Source organism: Rhinatrema bivittatum, chromosome 7, assembly GCF_901001135.1.
Source record: "Rhinatrema bivittatum chromosome 7, aRhiBiv1.1, whole genome shotgun sequence".
NCBI lineage: Eukaryota > Metazoa > Chordata > Amphibia > Gymnophiona > Rhinatrematidae > Rhinatrema > Rhinatrema bivittatum.
The window spans coordinates 188,930,746-188,958,339 of record NC_042621.1 but is presented as its reverse complement, the minus strand read 5'-3'; the positions used below and the strand labels follow the sequence as shown (position 1 = coordinate 188,958,339).

Sequence of the window (27,594 nt, the reverse complement as noted above, 5' to 3'; positions counted from 1 at the left end):
ACCACCATAAAACAAATTTAAGGTTCATTTCAAGAGAACACCACATACTTAAGGAACTAGATATTCATTTCAGTATTACTTGTTAAGTACGACAGCAATCTAGTTTTAAAAATATACTTAAATGAAAGTCACCCAACAAAAATATTAAGCTTTTTACCTTTCCTGCAACCGATTCTCCATCATAAAATAAAAAGTGTTTTTCTACTTTCCCATCTTCAGTTTTGATTTCTGCCGTTTTCCTCGTTTCTGCATCATTCAGAACAACATCAATCTCACAAATGGGACCAAATAAACCCCCAAGAAAACTCTAGAAAAGAAGTTACAAGACACCATCAAATTATTCACAGATCACACAGAAACGTCAGCATAACAATCTTAATACTACAGTTTTAATATTACAAAGTGCAAAGCACCATTTTCACTTCTATCAGAACCTATATCTGCACATCAGCTCTACAGTTATTCCAATTAGTTCATAATAAGGAATAGTTTGTTTTTAGGAGAACACCTATACAAATTTTACCTATTTACCAAATTTTCTATATTTCCTTTTACTAAAAATATTTTACTCAGTACTCAAACTGCATTTTTCATCTAGAGAGGATTCAACCAAGATTTGTTCTCATTCTAAATTCTGCTATAGTTCAGGTAAAAAGACTTTTTCACAAACAGCATGCTGTAGATTTTAAATTTGTGACATTAGCCAGGTCATAAGTGTTGTTATGAGGAATTAAATCTACCAAGAAGTGCTTATAACTATTCATCTGAATGACAATATTGCAAAATGGCATATACCTACAGAATTATATTTTCTAATTTAAATGTTCTTCATAAATTATTTTATTTTTCATGAAAAAATGTTAATCTTAATCCGAATTCTACCTCCTTTGATCCTCTTGCTCTAGAGCTTCTTTTCCACCGAAAAATGTTGCCTCTTGTGCATTATCTATACCTTTAAGTAGGGTTGGAAAACTATTTCAAGAATTTAGATGCCAGCCCAAGTTTTAAAAAAAACAAAACAAAACAGAAAAAAACCCAACTCATTTCTGAGACCTTCATAACAAGTGAACAGGATTTGAAATAGATCACATATGTATGGTTAGAGGAATACAAATTTCTTCTCGTAACCACTAAGGTGATAAATACCCAACTTTTAAAATCAGTGGTCTCGATTTTTTTTTTTAATTTTTTTTTTTTTTTTTAACATTTTCTTGTTTTTGCATTTACTTGAAAACATGTATTACCCACTCTTATGTTCAGAGCAGTGTTCATTAAGAACACACAAATTAAAAAACATAATAAGCTGATAAAAATAATAAGTAATTAACAAAATGAAAGAAAACCAAACATAACATAACATAGGCATTAACCTCATCAGAAAGAGGACTTACAAACCAAAAGAGGTTAGAAGGGACTCCAAAAAGGATTAGTGCCAGAGATTATAAATTATCGCTTAGTTTTGGAAAAGTTTTTTGTTTTTCTTTTTAAAAAGAGGTGGGTCTTTAGTGCTTTTTTAAAGAAAGCACTTTCGAGGAGGCATCCCACTTCATTTGGCAAACTATTCCACAAGAGGGGACCTGCTGAAGAGAAGGCACGCTCTCTGGTTTCTTCAAGATAAGCCATATTTGGGGATGGGACATCGAGAAATATTAAGTGTGCCGAGGGACCGGGAAGGGGTGTGAATTTTTAGTACCAAAGAAATCCAGGGGGAAAGCAAAATTGCTTACCTGTAATAGGTGTTATCCCAGGACAGCAGGATGGAGTCCTCACATATGGGTGACGCACTGAACGGAGCCCTATCACGGAAAACTTTCTGTCAAAGTTTCTAGAAACTTTTGACTGGCACACTGAGCATGCCCAGCATGCCATGATCCCTCGAGCCACAGGGGTCTCCCTTCAGTCTCATTTGTAGCAATAAGCGTTAGCAAATAATAAAACGTTTCGGACCCAACTCCACAGGGTGGCAGGTAGGTTTCGTGAGGACTACATCCTGCTGTCCTGGGATAACACCTATTACAGGTAAGCAATTTTGCTTTATCCCAGGACAAGCAGGATGATAGTCTTCACATATGGGTGATTAGCAAGCTACAGGCTGAGTCATATTTGTATTGGACCAACAGCGTACAACTTGTGCAACGGGCACAACTGGTGTACTGTTGGAAAAATGAGGCAGCCTGAAATCACAGCAGGTTGGATGTGGAAAAAGTTGGGACTATACTAGAAATAAGTTCTTTAAGACAGATTGTCCAAAGGCTGAATCTTGCCGTCCTTCCTTGTCCAAGCAGTAATGGGCTGCAAATGTGTGAAGAGAGCTCCATGTTGCAGCTTTGCAGATGTCAGTAATCAGTACGGAACAATAGTGTGCTACTGAGGTTGCCATTGCTCTAAGTGAGTGCGCTTTTACTGGTCTCTGGAGAGAAAGGCCTGTTTTTTCATAGCAGAAGTCTATACAATCTGCTAGCCAGTTAGAGAGTGTTTGCCCACTGCTTTACCCGGTTTGTTTTTATCAAAAGAAACAAAGAGTTGGGTGAAGTCCCTATGCACTTTAGTGCGTTCTAGATAATACACTAGCGCGCATTTACAGTCTAAGGTGTGTAAAACTCTTTCGCCTTGGTGCGAGTGAGGTCTTGCAAAGAATGTGGGCAAATTTATAGACTGATTCAAGTGGAAGTCAGTAACCACCTTGGGAAGGAATTTAGGGTGCATATGGAGTACCACTTCCAATATTTAAAAAAGGCTCCAGGGGCGATCCAGGTAACTATAGACCAGTGAGCCTGACTTCAGTGCCGGGAAAAATAGTGGAAACTATTCTCAAGAACAAAATTGTAAAGCATATAGAAAGACATGATTTAATGGAACATAGTCAACATGGATTTACCCAAGGGAAGTCTTGTCTAACAAATCTGCTTCATTTTTTTTGAAGGGGTTAATAAACATGTGGATAAAGGTGAACCGGTAGATGTAGTGTATTTGGATTTTCAGAAGGCGTTTGACAAAGTCCCTCATGAGAGGCTTCTACGTAAACTAAAAAGTCATGGGATAGGAGGCGATGTCCTTTCGTGGATTACAAGCTGGTTAAAAGACAGGAAACAGAGAGTAGGATTAAATGGTCAATTTTCTCAGTGGAAAAGGGTAAACAGTGGAGTGCCTCAGGGATCTGTACTTGGACCGGTGCTTTTCAATATATATATATAACTGATCTGGAAAGGAATACGACGAGTGAGGTTATCAAATTTGCAGATGATACAAAATTATTTAGAGTAGTTAAATCACAAGCAGACTGTGATACATTGCAGGAGGACCTTGCAAGACTTGAAGATTGGGCATCCAAATGGCAGATGAAATTTAATGTGGACAAGTGCAAGGTGTTGCATATAGGGAAAAATAACCCTTGCTGTAGTTACACAATGTTAGGTTCCATATTAGGAGCTACCACCCAGGAAAAAGATCTAGGCATCATAGTGGATAATACTTTAAAATAGTCAGCTCAGTGTGCTGCAGCAGTCAAAAAAGCAAATAGAATGTTAGGAATTATTAGGAAGGGAATGGTTAATAGAACGGAAAATGTCATAATGCCTCTATATCGCTCCATGGTGAGACCACACCTTGAATACTGTGTACAATTCTGGTTGCCGCATCTAAAAAAAGATATAGTTGCGATGGAGAAGGTACAGAGAAGGGCAACCAAAATGATAAAGGGGATGGAACAGCTTCCCTATGAGGATAGGCTGAAGAGATTAGGGCTGTTCAGCTTGGAGAAGAGACAGCTGAGGGGGGATATGAAAGAGGTCTTTAAGATCATGAGAGGTCTTGAACGAGTAGATGTAACTCGGTTATTTTCACTTTCGAATAATAGAAGGACTAGGGGGCATTCCATGAAGTTAGCAAGTAGCACATTTAAGACTAATCGGAGAAAATTCTTTTTCACTCGACGCACAATAAAGCTCTGGAATTTGTTGCCAGAGGATGTGGTTAGTGCAGTTAGTGTAGCTGGGTTCAAAAAAGGTTTGGATAAGTTCTTGGAGGAGAAGTCCATTAATAGCTATTAATCAATTTTACTTAGGGAATAGCCACTGCTATTAATTGCATCAGTAGCATGGGATCTTCTTAGTGTTTGGGTAATTGCCAGGTTCTTGTGGCCTGGTTTTGGCCTCTGTTGGAAACAGGATGCTGAGCTTGATGGACCCTTGGTCTGACCCAGCATGGCAATTTCTTATGTTCTTATGTTCACTCTGTCATGGAAGAACCTGGTATAAGGTGAATATGTTACAAGTACTTGTAACTCACTAACTCTTCTAGCAGATGTAATAGCTACTAGGAAGAGAACTTTCCATGTAAGAAATTTAACATAATATACGCGTATATTAAGTTCACTACGGGCCGGTGCGCGCGATGCAGTATGCAAATTAGGCGACGCGGTAGAAACGGGGAAAAGGAGGCGCTAGGGACACTATCACGTCCCTAGCGCCTCCTTTTTGACAGGAGCGGCGGCTGTCAGTGGGTTTGACAGCCGACGCTCAATTTTGCCGGCATCGGTTCTCGAGCCCGCTGACAGCTATGGGCTTGGAAATTGGACGCCGGCAAAATTGAGCGTGCTTTTCTGTGCACTTTCCCGGTGCCGGAAGAAATTAGCACCAACCTTTGGGTCGGCGCTAATTTCTGAAAGTAAAATGTGCGGCTTGGCTGCACATTTTACTTTCTGTATCCCGCGCGCATACCTAATAGGGCCATCAACATGCATTTGCATGTTGAGGGCCCTATTAGGTGCCGCAGGTTGGACGCGCGTCTTCCTCCCCTTACTGAATAAGGGGTAAGGGAAAACACGTGTCCAATAGCAGGCTAACAGTGCGCTCCAACGGAGCGCACTGTACTGTATTGGCCTGTGTGAGAATAGCCACTGCCATTAGCAATGGTAACATGGAGTTGACTTAGTTTTTGGGTACTTGCCAGGTTCTTATGGCCTGGATTGGCCACTGTTGGAAACAGGATGCTGGGCTTGATGGACCCTTGGTCTGACCCAGTATGGCATTTTCTTATGTTCTTAACATCGCAGGAATTCATGGGCTCAAAGGGAGAACACATGAGCCTTGTTAGGACTACACTAAGGTCCCATTCTGTGATTGGTGGCCATAACGGGGGTTTAAGCTGAATTAAACCTTTCATAAATCTACTGACAAGGGGTTGTGCTGATATCGGTGCATCCCCTACTCCTTTATGGTAAGCTAAGATAGCACTCAAGTGCACCCTTACAGATGAAGTCTGGAGACCAGAGTCTGAAAGTTGCCAGAGATAGTCTAATAAAGATGATGTGGGGCAGGAAAATGGATCAATACCTTTCTGTGTGCACCATGTGGTGAAATGTTTCCACTTACAACAATAGGATTTTCGTGTGGAAGGTTTTCGTGAAGCTACAAGCACTTGAGAGACATTAGTTGAAAGATTGAGTGGTTGCAGGATCAAGCTTTCAACATCCAGGCTGTGAGGGATAGGGTCTGAAGGTTGGGATGGCGCAACGTGCCCTGGTCCTGAGTTATGAGTGGGTGCTGTGCCCAGGCGAATTGGTTCCCTGATCGAGAGGTCGAGGAGTATTGGAAACCATACTTGCTGAGGCCAATAGGGGACTATGAGTATCATTGACCCTTTGTCTTCTTGTAGCTTCACTACAGTTTTGGTTATTAGCGGTATCAGGGGATACGCGTATAGAAGGCCTGAGTTCCAGGGGCGAGCAAAGACGTCCTTGGCTAACTGGTTTCTCTGTTTGAGCAGGGAGCAGAATCTGTCCACTTTGGAATTCAGCTCGGATGCAAAGAGGTCCATTGTTGGCGGATCCCAACGTTGAAATATCTTGGTCACTACTAAAGGATCCAGGGACCACTCGTGGGGTTGGAACTGGTGACTGAGGCGATCTGCAACCATGTTGTGTATGCCTGCTAGATAAGTGGCCCGGAGAAACATGGAATGTGTCGGGCCCAGTCCCAACTTTGTACGGCTTCTTGGCAAAGGAGATAAGAGTCCGTACCTCCTTATTTGTTCAGATACCACATGGCAACTGTGTTGTTGGTTTGTATTAGAACAGTCTTGTGTGAAAGGCAGTCCCTTGAACTCATAAGAGAGCATAACATATAGCTCGAAGTTTTGTCCAAATACCTTGAGTTTGAAGATTGTCTACATGTGCTGCCCAACCTAAGGTGGATGCATCTGTAGTTAAGGTCACTTGTGGAACTGGTTGCTGGAAAGGTTGGCCTACGAGCAATTGTTTATGTTCATCCACCAGAGGAGAGAGAAACGTAACTGGTGGGTTATTTTAATTGGAGACGACAGTGGTTGAATGGCTTGGAGCCACTGTGATTTCAATGTCTATTGTGTTATTCTCATAGCTAATCTGGCCATAGGAGTGACATGGACTGTGGAAGCCATGTGGCCTAGTAGAATTAGGAACTGATGGGCTATAGTCGTTTCTTTTGTGCGCAGAGATTCCGCCAATCTGGAGAGCGTGTCTACGCGGTCTTTTGGGAGGAACGTGGTGTTCAATTCTGCTCCGATGAACTGTAGGAGGCGAGATGGAGTCAGTTGGGATTTTTGGTAGTTGATCAGAAATCCCAACAAGTGAAGCAGATTGATTGTGAGCTTGAGAGAGTTGAGAGCTCCTTGTCTTGATTGGCTTTTGATGAGCCAGTCATCCAGATAAGGAAAAACATGTATGCTTTCCTTGCGTAAATGGGCCGCTGCCACCGCTAGGCACTTTGTGAATACTCGGGGTGCCTAGGCAAGTCCGTATGGCAAAACCCGGTATTGAAAGTGTTGATGACCCACCAGGAAGCGCAGAAACTTGTGATGAGGAGGAAATATTGGAACGTGAGCGTAAGCGTCTTGAAGATCCAGAGAACAGAGCCAATCTCCTGCTTGAAAAAGTGGAAGCATGGTGCCTAAGGAAACCATCCTGAATTTTTCTTCTCTCAGAAATTTGATGAGATTTCGGAGGTCTAAGATGGGACGTAGCCCTCCCGTTTTTTTTGGAATGAGAAAATAGCGGGATTAGAATCCTCTGCCCTGCTGAGGTCGGGGGGGAACTGGTTCCACGGCCCTGGCTCCCAGGAGGGTGGATAATTCTGTTTGCAGAAGAGTGGTATGATCTTTGTGAAGTAAAAGAGACTTTGGTGGGGAGTCCTTGGGCACTGTGAGAAAATTCAGATGGTAACCTTGTGTTATTATGGATAGTACCCATTGATCTGATGTGATGTTTGACCAATTGGGTAGAAAGAAAGAGATCCGACCTCCCACTGGTAGATTCGGGATCGGGTTGGTAGAGTGGCTGCTATCCTCTGGCAGGTTTCCAAAATCTTGATGCTGGGCCTGTCTGAGGAGGAGGCTGGGGCCTAGGTGCCCTTGGCTGTCTGGGTTGACCTCTCTGGGACGGTCTTGATTCCCCTACCACGGGGCGCTGGAGGATATCTCCGTGGTCTGTAATAAGGTTTCCTGGTGTCTTTCCTGGCTGTTCAATGTGCAGAAGAGGGCATCTCTGCTGGATCAGCGGATAGCTGGCGCAGAGTTTCAGAATGCTCTTTTAGCTGCGCCACAGCATCTTGTACTTTTTACCCAAAAAGGTTTTCACCAGTACAAGGCAGATCTGCCAGCTTTTCTTGAATCTCGGGCCCGAGGTCAGAAGCCTTTAGCCAGGCCCATCTACGGGCACTAATCTCCGTTGCAGCCATCCTGGAAGATGTTTCAAAGCTGTCATAGGCTGCACGGACTTCGTTTTGCCTGCTTCTAGACCCTTGTAGATAATGTTATTGAAGGAATCTTGGTGTTATCGAGGTAGTGACTCAGCCAATTCCTATATTTGCTTCCATAAACTGCGTTGATATTGAGTCATATAAAGCTGTTATGACGCAATTCTGGAGACAAGCATGTAACCTTGGAACATTTTCCTGCCAAGAGTATCCAGGAATTTTTGTTCCTTACCAGGAGGCATAGACAAGTGTGGACAGATTCTTTTCTACTTCTTTTGGGCAGATTCCACCACTAGAGATGGTGTGGGAGCTGAGGCTTTTGATAACCTGGTATATGTTGAACCAGGTATGTGGCATCCATTCACTTGTTCACTGCTGGAATTGAACAAGGGTGCACCAACAGTATGTTGAAGATCAACAAGGACGTCATGGACAGGTATTGCCAGAACTTCCTTAGGAGGATCAACAAATTGTAAAACCTCCAGGGTTTTTTGTCTGATGTCCTCTTCTGCCACCAGCTGGAAGAGAACTGTATCTGCCATCTCCTTTACAAAATCTGAAAAGGAGAGGTACTCCAGTGGTGACTTCCTCTGTTCTTCCGGCGGGGATGGGTTAAATAAAATATATCCTCCGATGAAGTATCTGTGTCTCCCTCATCCCAGATATCTGAGGAAGGATGCCGTGGAGGAGTGGAGTGAGGAATGAACAGTGGCATCAACGACACTGATGGTTTCAGCAGCAGCATCGATGGTGGAAGAAATGGAACCGATGGAGAAACTGGAGTTCTTGGATAGAAAATACCCGACGGTCCTGGTATAGGGTCAGGCATCGTCCTCCCTATTAAGAATCGGAGTCTTCGCTCCCAGTGGCAATGGTTGCATCAGGACAACACCAATGAGGGCATCCAGTTTAGCAAGTATCGGTGCAAAGAGTGAAAGGTCCGGTGTCGACATCAGTAGAGGCATCGTGCAGGCATCGGTGCCTGTGATGGTATCTGTGTCTGTGCAGGCATCGGCATCGATGGCTGAAGGTCTCACAGAGCGTCTTTTACTGCCTGGTGGATAAAACCGTCCAGTTCCTCCCTTATAGTTGGTGAGGTCAGAGCAGCTATATGGGGTGGCAGAGAAGGCGGAACCGGCTCTTCCACAGATCCCTGTGGTGGCATGGTACCCAGCATCGTTACCGGTGGGGATCGCCTTGGAGTGAGAGGCATTGAGGGTTATCGATGGCTCTTCCACTCGAGACCTCTTCGGTGATGGCTCAACGGGCATAGAGGGCGTTCTGGGAATCAATCCGACATTGGGGGTCCCGCCGATGACGATGTTTCTGGCGATGCTCGGTGCTCTTTTTCTCAAACACAGATGTAGATTTTATGGATGATCGGGATGGCGTCTGTGATAATCGGTCAACGGTTCCGTCCGGACAACGTTTTCGAATAACTAACTTTTTTGCCGCTCCAGCTGGAGACGACTGATTCAATGTCGATGGCATTAATTGAATGTTGAAGAGATGTTCCATCTTCTCTTGACGGGCCTGTCTACCTTTAGCTGTCATTTCGGCACATTGTGGACAGGTGGATACATTATGAGCCTCGCCCAAGCACAAAACACACTCGACATGCGGGTCGGTGATGGACATGGTGCGAGGGCAATTCGGGCATTTTTTAAAACCAGTTGCCATTTTGAAGGCCGGACAACTGTCGACGACCTTCTGACAGGAAAATTTTGTTAAACAGTATCGACTGGGGGGGGGGGGGGGGGAAAGAAGGAGTACTCACCGATCAGTGGTGAAAGGGAGACCCCTATGAAGGGGATGAATTTGAGAAATATTTTAACTTTTCTCTGAGGAAAAACTGTGTGAAAACTATCACACATGGCTCCTTCACCGCGATGCTAACTGCAGTGCGGAAAAAAGAAAGTCTGAAGGGAGACCCCTATGGCTCCAGGGATCATGGCATGCTCAGTGGGCCAGTCAAAAGTTTCTAGAAACTTTGACAAAGTTTTCCGTGATAGGGCTCCGTCCAGTGATGTCACCCATATGTGAGGACTATCATCCTGCTTGTCCAGGGATAATGTATATTGTAAATACATGAATGTATGATCATAGCAAGCTTATATTGTATTGTATCCGATGTAATTAATCTATTGCTAGTTGTAACTGCTGTAAATAGTCCCCTCTGTAAATAAGTTCCTCCTATTTCTTAATTTTGACGGTTGTTCCTTACTCTCTTTCACGCTACCTATTTTTCTCTCTCTTCTCCTGTCTCCCTTTACCCCCCTCCTTTTTTTCTGGCCTGCTCCCATCCCCTGCCCCCTGTTCATTGTAATTTCCTCCTTTAATTGAGTTACTTGTAAACCGGCGTGATGTGCCATACGAACGTCGGTATATTAAAAGTTGTTAAATTAAATAAATTAAAATTAAATTAAATTAAATTAAGGTATGAGATTGGAAGCCAGTGTAATCTTTTGAGGACTGGAGTAATATGTTCATGGATTGGAGTGCCAGATAGTTAAAATACAATGGCTGATCCAATAAATGTTGAACGCCCACTTTCCTAATGCACACCATGGGCACATAATCAAATATTAAAATGAGGGGTCAAGCTAAAAAGGAGACGCCCAGGAGAGGTGGCTGTCAGAGGGTAAGAAAAATGGACACAATTTTATAAGCATCTGTTTTCCTAACCTATGTACAGCCACGGGTTAGGAAAATGGATGCTCATTAATTGAGCATCCCTTTTCCTTACCTGACCGCCAGCACACTTTAAAAAATTTTTTAAACCTTCCCCCTTTTGTTCTTCCAACTTAATATTGCCATGATATAAAGTCCAAGGAAGTAGAGAAAAGCAGTATTTTCTGCTTTACTGTCAACTTTTTAGGCTCCTTAAAACTCGGCGCAGGCGTTAACTTTTGAGGGTAAAAATGTGCCACGTTGGGCGCACATATTTTTTTGGAACGGGATGAAATAGCCAATAGCCTCGTGAACTTACATGTGATGAGCGCTATCACCTTCGGGGGGGGGGGTGTTTGGTTTGGACACATGTTTTGGACGCATTAATCCCCTTACAGCATAAGGCTGTGGAAGTTTCCCCAAAATGCGAGTCAAACCACGGGTTAACCTGTGTGCTCGGCTGAGCACACAGTATTGCACTGGCCTGTTTAAGATATAAATCACCAGACAAATGAAAACTTTTGTTGTGCCAGATAATGAGCCCAGATAAATGATTATAAAAGTCAGGCATTTATCACCCTAGTGGTTACGAGAAGAAATTTGTAGTCCTCTAACCATACATAAGTAATCTACTTCAAAAACCCATTCACTTGCTATGAAGGTCTCAGAAATGACGGTATGTTTGTGAGTTCTGAAATTTATGTTTTTTTGATAATAGTTATTGCCACATCGAAATCAGGTTCTTGTGACTGTATGCCCAAATTTTTAGGCATAAACAAAATGTTTTTCTCTTATATGTAACTTTTTTAAATAATTTTTTTCTTAGCTTTTTTTTTTTTTTTATTATGGGGGTAGTGGGGTAGTGTTATTTATCTACTTATGCTTTTTTCATTATCCTTCCCCAATCTCCTTGTACCTCATATATTCTCTTTTTCCCCCCAAGTGCCTGTTCCCTTGTAACAGCAAATTCTATATGAGGGCTGGTGGCAGGTGGCTACCTTGAAATCTGGCTCCTCATTACTGCAGTCCAGAAACAGGGGGCCAACCAGGGCACTAGCTTCTAATTCATGTGAACTGGCTGCTGGGGACTATATTACCTCCATATTTCAAAAAGTAATCAACTTGAATGGTGCCTAACACCAATCACGACTTGCTTCTAGCCAATCAAAAATGGGTGGCAAAAAGAATGTAATTACAAGAATGCTAGCCATTCAACTTCCTGGTTCAGACCGAAAGGACCAAACCATGTACAAATTAAACATTGTTAATATTAGAGAAAAGCAGTTTTCAGAGATGCCTTTCTTAAGCAGTACAGTCAGCACAATTCATAGGCAGTTTAACACTCATGCTAATAGCAAACTCATACTATTATGCTAGAGGACCTTTTGGTTTGTCCAGCTTTTGTCTTTTTCAGGTAGCAATTACGTAAAAATGCTGTATTGAATCCTTTGTGCAATTCACTTAAGGCATGTTGAACCTTGTTTTACATAAAAGAATGCTATTTCTCCCAAATTATGATTTTATTGAGAACAGGAATCTGCACTTCAAAGGAGCCACAGTTCATCTCATATTCATTCTTTCAGATAAGTTAACAGAATTGTGTTATACTTTCTAAGCCTAGTAATAGTAAGAGTAGAGAACCTCATATACCAAAGTTCAAATGTACACAAAGAAATGTGAGGAAATAATTTAGATCTCAATGCAGTCGTTCTGATGATACATTGCAATCATGAGAGATCCAAATGTCAAGTTCAAAATAACATCTTCATTAGTTTTGTGCTGATATTATCACTGTATAAGTTACTGAATTTTTAAGCATTAAAGTCCCCTGACAGGGCCATGTTTCGCCAGTCGGCTTCTTCGGGAGGAATCTCACTAGGATGCCATGCAACAGCTTATAGCCTAGTGATATACACAGAACAGTGATATACAAAGATCAGATTTCCAAGACACAATATTCCCCCTGAAGAAGCCATTGAAATAAGAGCCACTTGTAGGGGCTCTTGATATTTTCTTTTGGATACATTAAACACGTTTTTGTTGCTTTTTAATATTAATTTACTGTAGGTGGCTACTTTCTCTGAAACTTTAAATGTTTTTACATTGTGTTATTATAGATTTTATTTCCATCTATCAGTTGCTGACTGAAGAGTGTATATGAACTCATCATTTTATCACTCAGATTTATTTCAAGTTTATGAAAACAATGAACAGTTTGAATGAATTTGTATAAGCTCTAGTAGATTACCTTATATACGTAACGGTGAATTTTCAAAGGGCCGTGTTGTAAAAATCGGGACTTACGCGCATGGCTGGGCTCTATGTACACATTTTCAAAAGGACCTGGCCACACGCATAAGTTCCGAAATTCGCACAAGTGCCGGGCCCTGGTAAAGAGACAGGCCATTAGCCACTATTCCAGGGAAGTGCGCGCTGGTCAAGTTGCTTCTGCTCCGCTGGAGCAGTAAGTAAAAAAACAAAAAAACATGGGGATAGTTAGGGTTAGGTTAGGGGTCAGAGAGGAGAGGGGAATAGGTAGGAAGAGAGTAGGGTTAGTGATAGGAAAGTTCCCTCTCAGTCCGCTCCTTAATTTTATTTATTTATTTAGATTTTTTTTTTTTATACCGAAGTATAGCAGGCAGCCTTCACTCCGGTTTACAGTTTAAACAACTTAATACATAAAACATATTCGAGTAACACATATTAAAAAAGGTTAACAGATAACAAGTTACATTTTGGCATATAGCAAAAGTGGAAAAAAGAGAGATAATAGATTCCAGTCAACACATCAGCTATATGATGAGAGAGCAAGTAGAGTTAGGCATAAAAGGACGTAACAAATGAAAAAAAACCACAGCAGAGATGCGTTAATGAGATTATTCATAGGAGAGATGGAGTAGAGAAGGAAAGGGTTCAAGGGAAATAGGGAAGGAAAAAGTTTTAGGACACAAATTTAATTAGAGAGGGTAGGAGAGGAAGGACAGAAGGGGGGGGGGAGGGAGTTAAATTAAGAAAGGTTTGTAGTGGTACTGAGACAGAGCAAGACAGAGCAAAAGAGATAAGATTAGCCAACTCTGTCTGTGAGAGTTTGTCTAAATAGCCATGTTTTAAGTTCTTTTTTGAAAGATTTGGTGTCCCTGATTGCGCTTAGATAATCTGGTAAAGAGTTCCATGCTTTCGGTCCAGCAATAGAGAAGGCTCTATTCCTGGTGTTTGATAGTTTAGCAGAGGAAAGGGAGGGTATGACAAGTTGCAATTTACTGGCGGTCCTAGTTGTGCGAGGTGTTTTGTGCAGTTGAATCATGTGATCGAGGGCAGTGTTGTCTGCTTTGTAGATTTCATTGTGTAGAGTAGTTAGGGTCTTGTATATGATCCTTTGAGCGACTGGAAGCCAGTGAAGGCTCCTCAGAACCGGGGTGATATGGTCAGATTTCTTTTTGCCGGTAAGTACTCTGGCCGCAGCATTTTGTAGCAATTGGAGTGGTTTTAGTGCAGATTTGGGAAGGCCAATGAAAAGTGAGTTGCAGTAATCAAGACTAGAGAAAATGAGAGATTGTAGGACAGTTCTCAAATTGTGTATGTGTAACAGAGGTTTAAGGTGTTTGAGAATCTGAAGTTTGTGAAAGCCTTCTTTCGTTTTCGTTGCGATGCTCTTTTTGAGGTTCAATTCGCTATCTTTCCAGATACCGAAGATATCTGATAATTGGAGTGGACTGGGAGGGAACTGGGGAAGGCCCGATTGCGTTGCATGTAATTTACTAAAATTCATCCCCCCCACAATGGGAGACTTCAATTACCCCAATATAGACTGGGTAAATGTATCATCGGGTCACGCTAGAGAGATAACGTTCCTGGATGGAATAAATGATAGCTTTATGGAGCAATTGGTTCAGGAACCGACGAGAGAGGGAGCAATTTTAGATCTAATTCTCAGTGGAGCACAGGACTTTGTGAGAGAGGTAACGGTGGTGGGGCCGCTTGGCAATAGTGATCATAATATGATCAAATTTGATTTAATGACTGGAAAAGGAACAGTGTGCAAATCCAAGGCTCTCGTGCTAAACTTTCAAAAGGGAAACTTTGAAAAAATTTGTAACTTATCATTAAAATCATCCATTGTACCTGAAGACTGGAGAATAGCAAATGTAACCCCAATATTTAAAAAGGGCTCCAGGGGCGATCCAGGAAACTACAGACCGGTTAGCCTGACTTCAGTGCCAGGAAAAATAGTGGAAAGTGTTCTAAACATCAAAATCACAGAACATATAGAAAGACATGGTTTAATGGAACAAAGTCAGCATGGCTTTACCCAGGGCAAGTCTTGCCTCACAAATCTGCTTCACTTTTTTGAAGGAGTTAATAAACATGTGGATAAAGGTGAACCGGTAGATATAGTATACTTGGATTTTCAGAAGGCGTTTGACAAAGTTCCTCATGAGAGGCTTCTAGGAAAAGTAAAAAGTCATGGGATAGGTGGCGATGTCCTTTCGTGGATTGCAAACTGGCTAAAAGACAGGAAACAGAGAGTAGGATTAAATGGGCAATTTTCTCAGTGGAAGGGAGTGGACAGTGGAGTGCCTCAGGGATCTGTATTGGGACCCTTACTGTTCAATATATTTATAAATGATCTGGAAAGAAATACGATGAGTGAGATAATCAAATTTGCAGATGACACAAAATTGTTCAGAGTAGTTAAATCACAAGCAGATTGTGATAAATTGCAGGAAGACCTTCTGAGACTGGAAAATTGGGCATCCAAATGGCAGATGAAGTTTAATGTGGATAAGTGCATATAGGGAAAAATAACCCATGCTATAATTACACGATGTTGGGTTCCATATTATGTGCTACAACCCAAGAAAGAGATCTAGGTGTCATAGTGGATAACACATTGAAATCGTCGGTTCAGTGTGCTGCGGCAGTCAAAAAAGCAAACAGAATGTTGGGAATTATTAGAAAAGGAATGATGAATAAAACGAAAAATGTCATAATGCCTCTGTATCGCTCCATGGTGAGACCGCACCTTGAATACTGTGTACAATTCTGGTCGCCGCATCTCAAAAAAGATATAATTGCGATGGAGAAGGTACAGAGAAGGGCTACCAAAATGATAAGGGGAATGGAACAACTCCCCTATGAGGAAAGACTAAAGAGGTTAGGACTTTTCAGCTTGGAGAAGAGACGACTGAGGGGGGATATGATAGAGGTGTTTAAAATCATGAGAGGTCTAGAACGGGTAGATGTGAATTGGTTATTTACTCTTTCGGATAGTAGAAAGACTAGGGGACACTCCATGAAGTTAGCATGGGGCACATTTAAAACTAATCGGAGAAAGTTCTTTTTTACTCAACGCACAATTAAACTCTGGAATTTGTTGCCAGAGAATGTGGTTCGTGCAGTTAGTATAGCTGTGTTTAAAAAAGGATTGGATAAGTTCTTGGAGGAGAAGTCCATTACCTGCTATTAAGTTCACTTAGAGAATAGCCACTGCCATTAGCAACGGTTACATGGAATAGACTTAGTTTTTGGGTACTTGCCAGGTTCTTATGGCCTGGATTGGCCACTGTTGGAAACAGGATGCTGGGCTTGATGGACCCTTAGTCTGACCCAGTATGGCATTTTCTTATGTTCTTATGACATGCGCGTGCTAGCGCACGTATGTTATAAAACTGGCGCGTCCATGTGCACTCCTTTAAAAATCTACCCCTTTTTGTAGTTATAATTTGGGTTTATTTACCTAATGTTCTGACCCTTTAATTTTTTTGCCGTTCTTGTTCTAGCTAACTCAATTTCTTTTTTTCAGGATAATGTGGAGGTTTTCTCTCTCTCTCTCTCTACACACACATTGAAACAATCTGCTGTTATGGCAGGTGTCTGGTGCATAACATTTAAAAATTAAAAGCAAACAAAAGAGGAAAAGATAAATTGTTTCATTAACTAATACAATGCGTATTAAAACTTAAAGAATCTCTCCATAAGAACATAACAAACAAAACTAAAATCAATATGTGTATAATTTTGTTATTTAGCTTAAGTTTCATTTGTAAGTTCATCAATAAAGGATAAAAGTACAATGATAAAGCTAATCTCGTATCCCAAACTGATACAATGAGAAATGGACATGATTCATTACACTTACCAATTAATATTGTTTACAAACTATGTTACCGATCCTTAATGACACCTGTGTAACTTAATATTCTTTAGCATCATTTTTATGTGCCTTAATGTAAACCGTTGTGACGATCCCCACTGAACGACAGTATAGAAAAATGTTAAAATAAATAAGCAAGCAAGCAAGCAAGCATGCCATGCTGGGTCAGACAAAGGGTCCATCAAGCCCAGCATCCTGTTTCCAACAGTGGCCAATCCAGGCCATAACCACCTGGCAAGTACCCAAAAACTAAGTCTATTCCACACTACTGTTGCTGGTAATAACAGTGGCTATTTTCTAAGTCAACTTAATTAACAGCAGGTAATGGACTTCTCCTCCAAGAACTTATCCAATCCTTTTTTTAAACACAGCTACACTAACTGCACTAACCATATCCTCTGGCAACAAATTCCAGAGTTTAATTGTGCACTGCGTGAAAAAGAACCTTCTCCGATTAGTTTTAAATGTGCCACATGCTAACTTCAAGGAGTGCCCCCCGCCTAGTCTATTATCCGAAAGAGTAAATAACCAATTCACATTTACCCATTCTAGACCTCTCATGATTTTAAACACCTTTATCATATCTCCCCTCAGCCGTCTCTTCTCCAAGCTGAAAAGTCCTAACCTCTTTAGTCTTTCCTCATAGGGGAGCTGTTCCATTCTCTTTATCATTTTGGTCGCCCTTCTCTGTGCCTTCTCCATTGCAACTATATCCTTTTTGAGATGCGGCGACCAGAATTGTACACAGTATTCAAGGTGCGGTCTCACCATGGAACGATAGAGGCATTATGACATTTTCCGTTCTATTAACCATTCCCTTTCTAATAATTCCCAACATTCTATTTGCTTTTTTGACTGCCGCAGCACACTGAACCGACGATTTCAATGTGTTATCCACTATGACGCCTAGATCTCTTTCTTGGGCGGTAGCTCCTAATATGGAACCTAACATTGTGTAACTATAGCACGGGTTATTTTTCCTTATATGCATCACCTTTCACTTAGCCACATTAAATTTCATCTGCCATTTGGATGCCCATTTTTCCAGTCTCAGAAGGTCTTCCTGCAATTTATCACAATCTGCTAGTGATTTAAATACACTGAACAATTTTGTATCATCTGCAAATTTGATTACCTCACTTGTATTTCTTTCCCGATCATTTATAAATATATTGAAAAGTACGGGTCCCAATACAGATCCCTGAGGCAGTCACTGGCCACTCACTTCCACTGAGAAAATTGTCCATTTAATCCTACTCTCTCTGTTTCCTGTCCTGGTCCATAAACTACATTGACAGTTTTGTCTGGCAGCAATAGTATATTTGATTTTTCCTGTTGGACAACTCTAGAGAGCACTACATATACCAGTCTGTGGCAGAAACACCACTTCACTTAGGGGCCGATTTTAAGACCCGCACCACATGGACACACTGTTTTTATAACATGCTTGGGCATCAGAGTGTGCTTGTTATAAAATCCGATGGCTGCATGCACATGTGGGGGCAGCCTGCGATGCGCGCAAGAAGGGGGTGGATTTTAAAATATACGCATGTCGACAATCAGCTGGTCCCCAGTTCCCTACCAGTCCACTCCAATTAAGGAGCAGACTGGGAGGTAACTTTCCTACCCCTAACTCTATCCTCCCTCTCTCTTCTCCTCTCCACCCCCTAAACCTACTCTAACTACCCCCAAATTTTTTATTTTCCTACTTACTTCTCCTCTGGAGCAGAAGTAATCTGCGCACGCTGACCGGCTGCTGGTGCTCACTGTCCCGGCCTGCCCCCCGCTCAGACCACGCCCCCGGGCTGCTTCTTTTCCCTCTATCGGCACTTCTACACATACCGGGGTTTACGCGCGTGGCCAGGCCGCTTGTAAAATGCGCACAGTGTGCGCAAGGCCCGGCCATGTGCGTAAACTCCAAAATTTACATGCATAGCTCTTTTAAAATCCGGGCTTTAGTGAAGTAAACATGGTTGAAAAATAATGGAAAAACACTGCTGTTGTGGGAGAAACAACCACTTCACGTGGTGGAATAAAAAGTGATAACAAAATAATATTTCTTCTTTCTAAGACTTGCCAGACAGGATCCCAAGAGGTAGATAGTTTCCATGCTGCCATTAGGAGAAGAAGAAGAGAAGAAGTCTCTGATTGGCCGGTGGGGCAGGAAGAAGGGGCATCCCATAGAAGTGGGGTGGCAATGACAAGGCCAGTGGCGGCAAAGAAGTCTGACCCCACCTAAGTAAAGCCGTCATGGGATCAGCCGTGCTGAAATTTAAACGCGATGCGAACCACAAAGAGAAGAGGCCGGCCACGCCAGGTTTTTCCCCTTCCAAAGCAGCAGGAAGCTGTGATAGAGCAGGGATTCCCCAGCATGGCAGTGAGCCGCAAGCACGAAGCGACTGGTTGCTTCGGGGATTCCTTCCCCCCCCCCCCCCCAACGCAACAATGAGCGCGGAAGAGCCGTGATTAAAGTAAAAGTGGTACTCAGCCTCGATGGTTACAGATGGGGCCATTGGAGCTCCCAGCGGCCATAAAAGCATGCAGATAGGGGCCGCGCGAGCATGGGGATTGGATGAAATTCAATTGTTTTCTGAATTATTATAAATTATTACATCTCTCATCAAGTGCAGGGGCAATCCCAGACATAGGTAAGAAATAAAATTAAACAAAACTCTTCATCTAGGTCCCTAATGCACCTATATTGCAATTATGTTGCAATATAGGTGCCTTGCCTTTATTTCAATAACTGGAAAATTTAGTTTGCACTGTGCACAGAAGTCGCTTACCCATTATTATCCTCCTGAGCAATAATGTTCTGAACTGATAATAATGCTACCTTAGGAAGATTTGTGCAATAAAGTTTGCACTGTGCACAGATATCCCAGCAGCCAGAAGCTCTCACTCTCGCACCTAGGCACCCATTCTACCATACACACACACAAGTTCTCACTCATGCACCCAGGCTCCCATTCTCACATATAAACAAACACCCTGACTGGTGTGTGTGTGAGACAGAGACTGGTCAGTTAAGTGACTGGTGTGTGTGTGTGTGTGTGTGTGTACATGGGAGAGACAGAGACTGGTCAGTTAAGTGACTGGGGTGTGTGTGTGTGTGTACACGTGGGAGAGACAGAGACTGGTCAGTTAAGTGACTGGGGTGTGTGTGTGTGTGTACACGTGGCAGAGACAGAGACTGGTCAGTTAAGTGACTGGTGTGTATGTGGGAGAGACAGAGACTGGTCAGTTAAGTGACTGGTGTGTGTGTGTATGTGGGAGAGACAGAGACTGGTCAGTTAAGTGACTGGTGTGTGTGTGTGTGTATGTGGGAGAGACAGAGACTGGTCAGTTAAGTGACTGGTGTGTGTGTGTATGTGGGAGAGACAGAGACTGGTCAGTTAAGTGACTGGTGTGTGTGTGTATGTGGGAGAGACAGAGACTGGTCAGTTAAGTGACTGGTGTGTGTGTGTGTGTATGTGGGAGAGACAGAGACTGGTCAGTTAAGTGACTGGTGTGTGTGTGTGTGTATGTGGGAGAGACAGAGACTGGTCAGTTAAGTGACTGGTGTGTGTGTGTGTGTATGTGGGAGAGACAGAGACTGGTCAGTTAAGTGACTGGTGTGTGTGTGTATGTGGGAGAGACAGAGACTGGTCAGTTAAGTGACTGGTGTGTGTGTGTGTATGTGGGAGAGACAGAGACTGGTCAGTTAAGTGACTGGTGTGTGTGTGTATGTGGGAGAGACAGAGACTGGTCAGTTAAGTGACTGGTGTGTGTGTGTATGTGGGAGAGACAGAGACTGGTCAGTTAAGTGACTGGTGTGTGTGTGTGTATGTGGGAGAGACAGAGACTGGTCAGTTAAGTGACTGGTGTGTGTGTGTGTGTATGTGGGAGAGACAGAGACTGGTCAGTTAAGTGACTGGTGTGTGTGTGTGTGTATGTGGGAGAGACAGAGACTGGTCAGTTAAGTGACTGGTGTGTGTGTGTATGTGGGAGAGACAGAGACTGGTCAGTTAAGTGACTGGTGTGTGTGTGTATGTGGGAGAGACAGAGACTGGTCAGTTAAGTGACTGGTGTGTGTGTGTATGTGGGAGAGACAGAGACTGGTCAGTTAAGTGACTGGTGTGTGTGTGTGTGTATGTGGGAGAGACAGAGACTGGTCAGTTAAGTGACTGGTGTGTGTGTGTGTGTATGTGGGAGAGACAGAGACTGGTCAGTTAAGTGACTGGTGTGTGTGTGTGTGTATGTGGGAGAGACAGAGACTGGTCAGTTAAGTGACTGGTGTGTGTGTGTGTGTATGTGGGAGAGACAGAGACTGGTCAGTTAAGTGACTGGTGTGTGTGTGAAAGACAGAGACTGGTCAGTTAAGTGACTGGTGTGTGTGTGTATGTGGGAGAGACAGAGACTGGTCAATTAAGTGACTGGTGTGTGTGCGTGTACGTGAGAGAGACAGAGACTGGTCAGTTAAGTGACTGATGTGTGTGTGTGTATGTGGGAGAGACAGAGACTGGTCAGTTAAGTGACTGGTGTGTCTCACTCCATTAAAGCTCCCTTCCTTTTCCACCTCTGCTGTTCCTGGCAGCACTCTTTGCCTTCATGGCTCACTTTTGCTGCTCTTGGCAGTGCTCTTCAGCTCTATGACCAGTTTCTCCTGATCTCTCTAACACTGGTCAGTTAAGTGACTGGTGTGTGTATGTGTATGTGGGAGAGACAGAGACTGGTCAGTTAAGTGACTGGTGTGTGTATGTGGGAGAGACAGAGACTGGTCAATTAAGTGACTGGTGTGTGTGTGTGTACGTGAGAGAGACAGAGACTGGTCAGTTAAGTGACTGATGTGTGTGTGTGTGTACGTGGAAGAGACAGAGACTGGTCAGTTAAGTGACTGATGTGTGTGCGAGAGAGACAGAGACTGGTCAGTTAAGTGACTGGTGTGTGTACGTGGGAGAAACAGAGACTGGTCAGTTAAGTGACTGATGTGTGTGCACGTGGGAGAAACAGAGACTGGTCAGTTAAGTGACTGATGTGTGTGCGAGAGAGACAGAGACTGGTCAGGGAAGTGACTGGTTTGTGTGTGTGTGAGAAAGACTGGTCAGGGAGGTGACTCGTGTGTGTGAGAGAGACAGAGAGGTCAGGGAGGTGACTCGTGTGTGTGAGAGACAGAGACTGGCAGGGAGGTGACTCGTGTGTGTGAGAGTGGGAAAATAAAAGTGGCTTTTTAAGTTTATTTTTCTTGATCGACTGCCATTTTAATTATTGGGTATTGTGTGATGTGTCTCCTGATTTGAAATAGTTGATATTTGGACAATTTTTAATAATTTTTATGATTGTTGGATGTTATTCTGGTCATCAGCTATTTTGTAACAGTTATTGCTATAGCTTTACAATTATTTTTGCGTGGGGATCTATAGCAGCTTGACTTATTCTGTTTTCCTAATAAGAAGTGTATTAGTGTTTAGGGCTTGGTTTAATATGTGTAGTGTTGCCTTTTCATAGATGGGGTTGTTACTGTTTGAGTGTGTTCCATAATACAGGTGTAACTTTGTGCAGATTAGTTTGTGCGCGTTATTACAGATCCTAGGACTATGTTAGGTGCTATATTTCTCTTTCCATTTCTCCGGGTTTGCACTGCATGTAGAATGGCTTTTTTTTTTAGTTTTCCATTCCAGTTTCTGTCTCCATATTTATAAATTGTAGGCTCTGTACTTTGTGAAGGTTAGTTCTGTGTGTATGACCAAGGTGAGGCATTTTACTAGCATGTAGGCATTTATATCAGTCTTATTTGTGGTGTTTTCACAATAGGACATGCATTAGTGGTAAATTACTGTCTTTTCATAAGGAGGGTTATTGTGCCTGATAGTAAAGAGAGTTTGTTTTGCTTTTACTAAGATGTCATCAGAATATCTTTTTTGTATGGTGCGTTGTATGAGTAATGCCCTAGCTCTGTTCTGCAACCATTGGTGGGGGGTCAAGGGGGGTTCTTGTGGATGCAAAGTATATGCTTACATTTAACCCTGTGACAATCACATATATGAGAACCATCTGTCAGGTGTATCCCAGCCGAAAAAAGGTTGAGAACCACTGGTTTACATGAATGTAAGGGAATGACAGCTGGGGAGCAGAGCTGGGGGCAATTTGTATGGCTCACTCCAACCAAAAAGGCATTCCGCTGCCCCTGCTGCAGCATCTTCCAATCCCCACAGGGCTTTCGGACAGAGGATATTGTCCCGGCACAGTGCACCTCCCATTGATCAGAGTGCCAAACTGATACAAGCCTTAAAGATTTTCCTTTTTATTTCCTTATTTAGCCTCATCCACTTCCTTCCCTCTCAAGTCTTCCATTCTCTGTCTCCATCTCACTCCATTAAAGCTCCCTTCCTTTTCCACCTCTGCTGTTCCTGGCAGCACTCTTTGCCTTCATGGCTCACTTTTGCTGCTCTTGGCAGTGCTCTTCAGCTCTATGACCAGTTTCTCCTGATCTCTCTAACACTGCTTCAGCCCTGCAGCCTCTCTCTCTGCTGTTCCAAGCTGCATGATTTACTCTTCAGAGCTCAACGATGAACTACAGTAAATATAGTGCTAAACACAACCTGGCAGATGCCAGGCATGAAAATTTGGTTTCCTAGGCAACCAGGCACCTAGGAATTTTCTACCCCAGTCATATTCTGTACTTATTACATCTTAGCTACCAAGGACTTGACCTTTTCTTTAAGCTTTCAAAGTTCACCCCTCATTCTGACCATTCTTTTAGATCTTAGTGTCATCTGCAAAGGACATAAAAACTTTTCCTACTATCCCCTCTCCAATATCACTCTTGAAAATACTGAAAAGAACCAGTCCCAAGACAGATCGCTGAGGCACTCCATTAATCACTTTTCTTTCATGAGTGAGTTTTATACACCATTACTTTTTTTTATGTAATTCAACTACTTTTTAATCTACCACCTTGGAGCCCATTCCTAGGCTGCTCAGTTTAAGATTATCCTATGCAGGACAATTTCAAAAGCTTTGTTGAACCTACATATATCACATTCACTGCACATCTCTGATCTACTGCTCTGGTAATCAACTCAAAAGAAATTACCTTACATCCTCCAATCTATTAAATTCAAGATACTTTACTATCCTATCCTTTATAGCACATTTACCATTAATTTTCCTACCACTGAGGTCAGACTAACTGGCCTGTAATTGCCAGTTTCCTCCCTATTATCACTTTTAGGAACAGGCACAAATTTGTTTTCCAATCTTCCAGAAACCTTCCCTTCTCCAAAAGGCTGATTGAACAGGTCACTCCATGGAGTCTCCAGAATGATTCTGCTGAAAGATTGGCACTATAGAAATAACTTTATAATGTTTACAAAAGGTCTCCAAACATTTACTGCAGAACTGTAAATGGGCAGTGTAAGCATTTCTCTCTTTGTAACAGTACTACATCCTTATGATTCTGTAACATTTTAGAAGCAAAGATTATCTAGGATCCTCAAAGAGGTAACAGAGCAATGCCCAAAGATCAGATTATGCGAGCATAATTAACAACATAATGAAAAAGTACTGGAATCTGCTTGCATAATTTCAAATACAGCTGCTCAGGTGCATGTTGGTTAGCAGGAATGAAGGCTGCTGTTGCAAGACTGATAAGGCAACTACCAAATCCCTACTCCCACCATAAGAGACAAGCAGAACAATATATGTTTCCCATGCTTCTAATTACTCTAAATTTCAAGCTTTTACCAGCATGTGCTCCCTTAAATAAGTAGAGAGCTCTGTAACATAGCCAGCATGAGCTATGTTACAGAGCTCTCTAACTGCTGACCACGGGTGCAGTGAGGGTGGCATACGGATCAAGAGGCTTGAGACAGAAATAAGATCGCAGTGGGGGAAATGACTGCACACAGACCGATGCAATATAGTGCACAAGGCCAAACCCCTCATGCAATAAGGGGATTAGTGCAACCAAAACAGGTGTCCAAACCAGCACGTAGCTAATAGTGCTCATCATATGTAAATTCATGTTGATAAGGCTATTAGCTATTATCCCCATGCAAAAAAAAAAAGTACCTGATATGCACATTTTTACATTCAAAAATTAACACCTGCCCCGGAGCAGGCGTTAATTCTTGAAGAGCGCCAAAAGTAAACAGAAAAGTAGAAAGTACAGCTTTGCTTTTCTGTAGCTCCTCAGACTTAAAATTGTGGTGATATTAAGTCAGAGGAATAAAAAAAAATGGAGAACAGGCAAAAAAAAAAGAGTCACCAGGGGTCAGGTTAGGAAAATGAGCATGTCTTAAGAGAATGGGCACTCAATCACGAGCACCCGTTTAACACACACTGATAATGCAATCGGCCTGACCAGTCTTAGAGACGTGGAGGGGAATGAATAGCTAGCAGAAAGACACAGAAAATAATAAGATGCCACAAAAATATAAAACAAAAACATTCATACTGAAATTGCTAAAAAACAAAAAACCCTGTTCTATTGCTAAATTTTTTTATTTTATAGATGTGTCTGTATTCTTCTGATGTATTTTAGACTAGTAATGTATTGTATTTGATAGTGATTATTATGATATATTACATTACTGTACTATGTTTATTATAAACTGCTTTGGACAGAACTTTGGTTTAAGGAAGGCATTCTAAGTGTAACATGACAAAACTGTGCCCCTAGCAATGCCTTACTGACCGTATATTATGTGTTAGAAAACTGTAAATAAAGTACATTCATTAAAAGGCAAACCACAGAATGAAATAAAAAACAAAAGAGCGGGTTTACAGTCTTCATTTAGTTGAGAATAAATTAGGTATTCTAAATGGGAATTTTTTTTTTTAAGAGAATGTCGGCAAGTACCAGATCAGCAAACACCTTCCCTCCAATATATAGAAGGATAAAAAAAAAAACAAAAAAAAAAACTTTAAATTTTTAGCAAACAGGCCAACTTTCTGTGAAAGAATAAATCCACGAAGCACAAAGCTGGACATTTAATTGGTAAACATGCCGCCTCAACTTCAAAAGCATTTGTGACACTTGGCGTGTCCCGCAGCTCCTAAGCACAGGGACATCAAGGGACTGAGTAAAGCTCCTCAAACTACTGTGCGGGAAGGAAGTTGATGAAGGTGCCTGGCTCCGCCGTGTATTCCGCGAGGATCTGAGGTTAGAGGGCGAGAGACTCAAACGTCGTCCGTTGCGACGGGCCTCTTGCCTCCCGCCCATCCCTTCTCCAGGAGGCCTAGGCCGGTTTCGGCCGCCCGAGGTGAGAACGGGCTCTTAGCTCACGCCGCAAAAAAAGGAACGGACCACCCGAGAAGCACCCCGACTCCGCCAAGCCCGCTCCCACTCACCATCTTGCGCCTTTTCCCCTTCAGAAGTAAATAACTGTCCACCTTCCACGAGAAAACTCGGGTGCCCAACCCCTCCCCGTCATGTGACCTTACAACTGCGGCTCAGGCAGACGCCGCTAGCCACGTGATGGAATCCGTCGCCTGCGTTCCTACTCCAGCTTGCGATTTCGCTGCGCCGAGCGCGTTCGTCACGTGCGCGCGGGAGTCCGCCTTCACTGCAGGGCGCGCGCCCCAATGGGATTGGTTACTCTTGCCGGCGTAACCAGAAGGCGGATTTTTTTTCTCTCGAGCGTGAGAGCGGCTGGTAGAGGTCGCCTCGCGCACTTGGCCGCAGCTCGCTAGATAGAAAGCTTGAGTTGTTGAAAGGGTACGAAATAGGGGTCTCTTGTGATGTGTATTTCGAAGTAGGCGGGAAAGTGATGCCATCAACAGAGGGATAGGGTTTGTTTCCAAGGGGGGAATGTCATGATTTCCAGTACACCCGTCTCTATCTATGTGTAATCCATTTACCTATAAATACATAGAGCTCTCCCAGATCCTCATCCGGGAGGGGTGGAGAATACGCTGTGAAGCAGAATCCTGACAAAACTCTACAAAGTCCAGGGTCCATTCTAACATTACAAATAGGGGGTGGCTGGGAAACGACTTAAGGACCCTTAGGGTTAGGACTCACATATTCCAAGAAGCATTTTTCAAACCGGAAGTGGTGTTCCCAACAAATATTTTCTTGCCTGACTTTGAGGGTTCTTTATCTTTATAGGACACCCCTTGTAACTGAGATCCAAGGCTTTGAACTGGTCTGCCTTCCTAACTTCTCTGCTATACTAGATGAGCACCCTTTTTCTTCACTCGTCTAGGGTTATATCAGATGGGCACACAGGCCGTCAGATTTCTGCCAGGTTGGCATATGATCTTGCTGGTTGAGCAGCCCAAGATGCAACGCCAAGTTTTCCAATCGCCTCCATGACAAATCCCCAACACAACCCAAAATCTCTCCTGAGCTTCAAAACAAAATAGGACTCTTATCTGCAAAAGTAAAGGTCAAAAAAGCCCTAAGAACTTTTAATTCTTGAAAGGTACTAGATCTTAGGACAGGGACTCCAGAATCTAGGATAGAAAATTGTAATGTTTTTGTTCCTGGAGTGGGAGTCTTGATGAAAGGAGGAGAAATAACTCACCCACCCTTTCCTTTGGAGCAGTAGCTTTACTCAACAGCACACAACAGATCCAGCACTGTTGGGGCCTTTCCTGCCACCTCTTGCAGGGGAGAGTCAAAAAACTGTGCCACTCTTCTGTTGGTTCAGCCCATCTAACTCTTAGGCATTGCTACAGGTTATCACCCTAAAAACTGGCTTGCCACCCCAGTTTCAAACATTGAATTGGGCGGGGGTAACGCAAACCCCTGCCTGATCCAAGGCATTGCTATGCAGACAGTGAAACCGCAATCCCCCTCCTTACATCTTCATTCTAGCCCCTTCCTCCCTGAACCAGCAATAGGAATAGCATTAAAGAAAACATCATCTCCTAGAGCTGCATGGCCAGTTTGTAATAGGATCTGTGAGATAGCACTACCATGAGACTAGCCCCACAGCAGTAGGGAGCACTGAGAAGAGAGGATCACCTTGCTGGTGGCTGAAAGGAATCAGTATGTTTTTGCTTGGGAAATTTCCTTTTTCAAAAGTATTGGGGTGAAGTTAACCATTTGGG

At 42.8% G+C, this 27,594-nt stretch overlaps 1 protein-coding gene across 2 annotated transcripts in view; it reads right to left on the bottom strand.

Annotated features, from left to right (window-relative positions):
- Window positions 1–26,042, bottom strand: part of VPS26A (VPS26, retromer complex component A) — a 123,637-nt gene extending 97,595 nt beyond the window's left edge. The window contains exons 1-2 of one of the 2 annotated variants that reach the window (XM_029609658.1): window positions 25,888–26,042; window positions 158–307 (exon numbers count right to left, since the gene is read on the bottom strand). In XM_029609658.1, the coding sequence (XP_029465518.1) occupies window positions 158–307; window positions 25,888–25,890 (153 nt within the window). In that variant the 5' untranslated portion in view covers window positions 25,891–26,042. The remainder of the gene's footprint in view (window positions 1–157; window positions 308–25,887) is intronic. The other variant, XM_029609657.1, reaches the window with a different exon arrangement.
- Between the last annotated feature and the right edge of the window lie 1,552 nt (window positions 26,043–27,594).